The following is a 5000-nucleotide window of genomic DNA, read 5'->3' as shown; positions in this document are numbered from 1 at the left end:
AAAAAAAAAAAAAAAGCCCAGTGGTAGGCATGCATTTCCTATCTTGGAGTTGGTCGTTAGTGGATCTCATAGGCTATTGTCATCTGGAAATAGATGGTAAGATTANATTACTGAAGGTACTACATACTAGTACCTAGAACATGGAGAAANCAAAGCCTCAACAATCTAGAAGCTTCATCCTTACTAGCTAGGTTTTTTAGTTATGGAAGGTGCAGCTACTAGTGGAGAAGAGTCATCACCAGTCTTCACTCAGCTGTGAAGTTAGCTAAGATAAAGATTGGCCTGCCAAGATATAGCTACTGGTGCAACAGTGGCAGGATGTTATGGAGGTATCCATATCCCCCCAATCTCCTTTGGCTTTTGTTTTGATTTGTTTTCCTAGGTAGGGTTACATACATTGTGGAGCTTTTATTGTCCTGTAAATTAATGTGTGTAACAGGTTGGTCTCTTAATTCTGAGATCCACCTGCCTCTGCCTCCCAAGTTCTGGGAATAAAGGCTGTGTCATTATGTCCGGCATTCAAACACTTTCTGATTGGATCTAAGGCCCACTTCCTAAGAGAACACATGCTTGTAACTGCAGTTTGTCTAAGAAGGACATAGGCCCTAGAGAAATACCTATTATTATTCAGCTAATGGGTATAATATTAAAATGACTCTTAATGGTATATCACTATACCCATATATTAATACATTTCACAACTTATTGGAGTGTTTTGGATACAGCAGAGCAGCTGCACATATGTTCTTATAACAGTTGTGACAGCATGTACAAGACCTGGGTAAATAAACCAGAAAAAATCCTAGTATGAATAGGGACAGCCTCTAAGAGCTTATTACACAGGNTCCAGTCAATGACTGTACACTCAAGTGTATACTGGCAATGCTAAGTGGACTCAAAGGGGTTTGTGTGTATGGATTTATGGGAGAATGGATAGACTGGATGAAGGCACATATGCATATATGAAATTCTCAAACAATTATGTGGACAAAAATATTTAGGGGAGGAAAACACAAAAAAGTGATGTTTGTAGTCATTCTCAGATTTAAACTTTCAAATTACCTTCGTGTGACTTGAGGATTTACTCTATTTCACAATCAGTTGCTGTAAAAAGTTACTCTTAGGAGCACAATTCTCGTAAGTCACTGCTTGAAAGAATATAACAGGTAATTAATGAGAATTAATCAAATTTGTGTTTCACTTCCATGTTTAACAACTTTGACACTAAATCATTTGATGTGTAACCAGTGGGTGTCTGAAACTTGTCATAGTACTGAATCTTATAATACATTTCCTCTAGGACTTAATGTACCTTATTGTAAAAAGTTTCCAAGGCGGTTTCTTGAACAGAATCAAGACAATTANTAATATTTTCAGTCTACACTTGAAGAATTCAAACTACTGTGTTTTATTTAGTCTTGTGAAAGATTATGTATCTTTCTGTGATCCAGTTATCACTAGTTTTATTTCTGTTACAGAGACTATACAGATGATTAGAATTTATATATCAAATTCNCTCCCATCTATGTGTTTACAGATTTATATCACCACTTGTACATGTTGCTATATCTCCCTGGATTCCTTTTGGGAGGAGTGGATTAGGTTTGAGGGTTTGCTTTGAGACAGGTTGCACTATGTAGCCCTTAGGTAGCCCAGAACTCACTATGTTAATTAGTCAGGCTGTCCTCAAACTTAAAGGAGTGTGCTACCATACCCCGCACTTGGTTTCTTAATCCATATCATTACTGAAATGAAATGGCAATAAATGCAAAGGCCTTCTCCTTCTAACCTCCCTCTCCAATAGTGCTGTTTTCACACTTTGCTGAAAGTTTTATTTTTGAAGTATTTATTTGTTTGTTTTTGGAGACAGGGTTTCTATACACATCNCTGAATATACTGGAACTCACTATTTAGACCAGGCTGGCCTTGAACTCATAGAGATCAGCCTGCCTCTGTCTCCATAGTGTAAGAATTAAAGGCAAGTGCCATCATATCNAGCCAAAGAATTTGTATCAAATTAAAATTTTAAACTGTTACTGTACTAGATGGTTTTATGTCAACATGACACAACACAAAGTCATCTGAAAGGAAGGAACCTCAATTGAGAAAATGCCTCCATAAGATGGTTTTGTAGATAAGGTTGTAGGACTTGATTTAGTGATTGTGTGTATGTGTGTGTGTGNGGGGGTGTCAGTCCATTTTGTGTGGTGCCATCCCTGAGCCAAGCCATGAGGACCAAGCCAGTAAACACTGCTCATTAGCCCCTGCCTCCAGGTTCCTCACCGTTTGTGTTCCTGTCCTGAGTTCCTTCCCTAATTCTATGGAAATGTTATCCTAATAAGCTTTTTCATTTCCAGATTCCTTTCCTCATGTTGTTTCATTGCAGCAATAAAAACCCTAACTAAGATACACTGTGATGTTAGTTTCAGATAGAGTAGTGCTGATGAGATTTCTTCTTAAATGTGAGTCTGATATTAATTTTCATTTTATGACTGGGTTTTTATTTGTTTTGTTTTGAGACAGGGTCACAGGTAGTCCAAGCTGCCCTCGAACTCTGGTTTTGGATGGGGCAGGTTGTTCAAAGGATACTAACAGATTACTAGGCACTAATGAGTTTATTAGAAAGAAGAGTTTGTTTTTGTTAATCTGCATTTATTATAATCAGCAGGTGAGACACTTGTAACAATGCTTTAAAAAAAAAGAACAAGAAAAAAGTGAAAGAGATTTTGTCAAATTGCCAGGTAGGGGACTTGTAGGTAGATGAAGCAAAAAGAAGAAAACTACTGGGCAGTCAGTGGTCAGAAGTACTAGGGTCAAGTAGGGGGAAAGACGGCCTTGCTGATTAATTAAGCTGGTGCATCTATTCCATTTTGTTTCATTAGAAACATTAATTCCAAGAACCAACTGACAAAGGAGCCAGTAGCGAGGTAGAGACTCTGAGAAGAGTCTCTTTCCTGAAGAGACTCAAGACCTGAGTGATAGGGGAGGGAATTTCTTTTTTAGACTTTTTAAAAAGTCTAAAAAATATTAGGNGGAGGGGTTGTTCATAGTAAAATTCTATAGCCAGACTTACAGTTCTAGGCTAGAGGCAGGGAAGTGTTTAAAGATAAGAATGCAACATTTCCAGGGATTTCAGCAAGTCTTCTGGCTGGGGTGGTAGTGGTGGGGTGTCATAGAAAATATCCCAGTAGGATGCCTATTAATATCTGTGAGAGGAGTTTGATGAGAGGTTTGATTCTGATGTACTCCATTCTGACATTGCTCCAAGGATAACCTTGCAAGCCTGACCCTCCTGCCTCCATTTCAAAAGTGTTGGGCTTATAGACTTATATCACTGTTCCTGATTTTCATTTTTCTGTTTTATTTATGTAAAGTTGCTTCTTAGTTATTCTNGCAAATCAATAGTAACCCATAATTCTTAATATTAAGTATTTAAAAGAGTATTATATAATATGATGTCTACCACCAACTGTGTGAATTCATACCTATTCCTGGGTTCAGTGTCTAGAATAAAGGCCGAAGTAATCGATATGTTTTCAAGGTTGCACAAAAGATTTTCTAACCAACCAGAGCACCTGGATACCATTTAACTGTAAGATGTTATCGGCAGCCTAATTTTTTCTGCCATATTACTTGTTGTTTCTTGAGATTGCCACTTAATACCTCTGGTCCCTACACTGATCAGGTCCTGCAGGTACATTGGAAAAAGGGCCAGGATATTAAAAAGGCAGCCTATTTAAAACAAAGTCCAGTATTCTCCTCTCATTATTTCATTATTTTTGTGACTTTTTTTCTGGATTTTAGGGAGTGAAGCCAGCCAGTTTTGACAAAGTAGCAATTCCTGAAGTAAAAGAAATTATTGAAGGATGTATCCGACAAAACAAAGATGAAAGGTAAGTTGCTTCTTTGACATGGTGTTATTTGAACAATGAGAGGTAAATTTAATACTTGTGTTTCATTTTTTCATTCATAGCAATAACACTTTTAAAAATCAGATTATTTCCATTAAAGCTACTTAGATTTGACCACTGTAACTTTAAAAAAGTGGTTTAGTGATTTTTAAGTAAGCTAGAACCACCTTACAAGAGAATTCTTATAGAATAATTTAGAAAGCTCTACAATCGTGTTTATTTTCCAATGCAGCAAACCCATTCCTTAATCTTTTCCTCATTAAAGTTTGAAAGGTAAAGTAAAATCTTGGCTGTTGAAAATCTGCTCATCTACACAGGCCTGGATTTTTTTTCTGTCATTATTCCAAGATTAAAAAAAGCAAAACATCAAAATTCCTTTGAGTAAAAAGAGATTTTACCTAAGGCTTAAGAGGAGATCTGGTTTAGTCATTTGTACAAACAGAACTTTTCTGAGAAAAGTGTCAAGTATCTGTTAGGCAGTGTAGCTAATGGGTCACCGGTAGGCTTGGCAAAGAGCCATGATCTTTATTTGAAAATAATCTGCCTTTACCACACCCCCATACCAGCTTTAAAAGAAAAAATACACCATCCTATCCTAATTAATACAAATATAAATTGTAAATTGAGCATAACATATCTCCTAAAATTTGGGCACCATTTGGTATATCAGTCAAATTCAAGAATTCTGTATCTTCACCCTTGTAGGCTCATGTTCGTTTCAAAACTTTGTTATTTAGAAGAGCTTAACATCATGATCTTTAAGACTTTTCTGTGGATATTTAGTTCGAGTTTCTGTTTTGCTCTTTTAAGACTTTTTCACTGTAAACAAAGGGATATTTGTTTTGAGTCTTACAATGTTATTCTGTTTCTTTTCTGGATGGAACGTTTTATTTGATTGTTGGTATTTTGTTTAAAGAAGAATGATTGTTATGCAACCAGCCTTTGACTTGCTAAATCCACAAGTNTTGATAAGGAATTGAAGGACTTTATTGTAGTAATAAAGGTGGCTGTTATAGAAAGTACCAAACTAGAAATCAATAAATTTATGGTCTAGTTTTGATAATATAATTCATTATTGTAGAACTTTTT

At 36.2% G+C, this 5000-nt stretch overlaps 1 protein-coding gene across 1 annotated transcript in view; it reads left to right on the top strand.

Annotated features, from left to right (window-relative positions):
• The window catches only part of Wnk1 (WNK lysine deficient protein kinase 1), a 120600-nt gene that overhangs the window by 65822 nt on the left and 49778 nt on the right, over positions 1-5000 (top strand). The window contains exon 4 of the mRNA XM_029478248.1: positions 3805-3894. Coding sequence (XP_029334108.1) covers positions 3805-3894 — 90 coding nt within the window. The remainder of the gene's footprint in view (positions 1-3804; positions 3895-5000) is intronic.

This window comes from Mus caroli, chromosome 6, assembly GCF_900094665.2.
Source record: "Mus caroli chromosome 6, CAROLI_EIJ_v1.1, whole genome shotgun sequence".
NCBI classification, from domain to species: Eukaryota; Metazoa; Chordata; class Mammalia; order Rodentia; family Muridae; genus Mus; species Mus caroli.
Note: the sequence above shows the minus strand (reverse complement) of the source record. Positions and strands in the feature narration are given on the sequence as shown.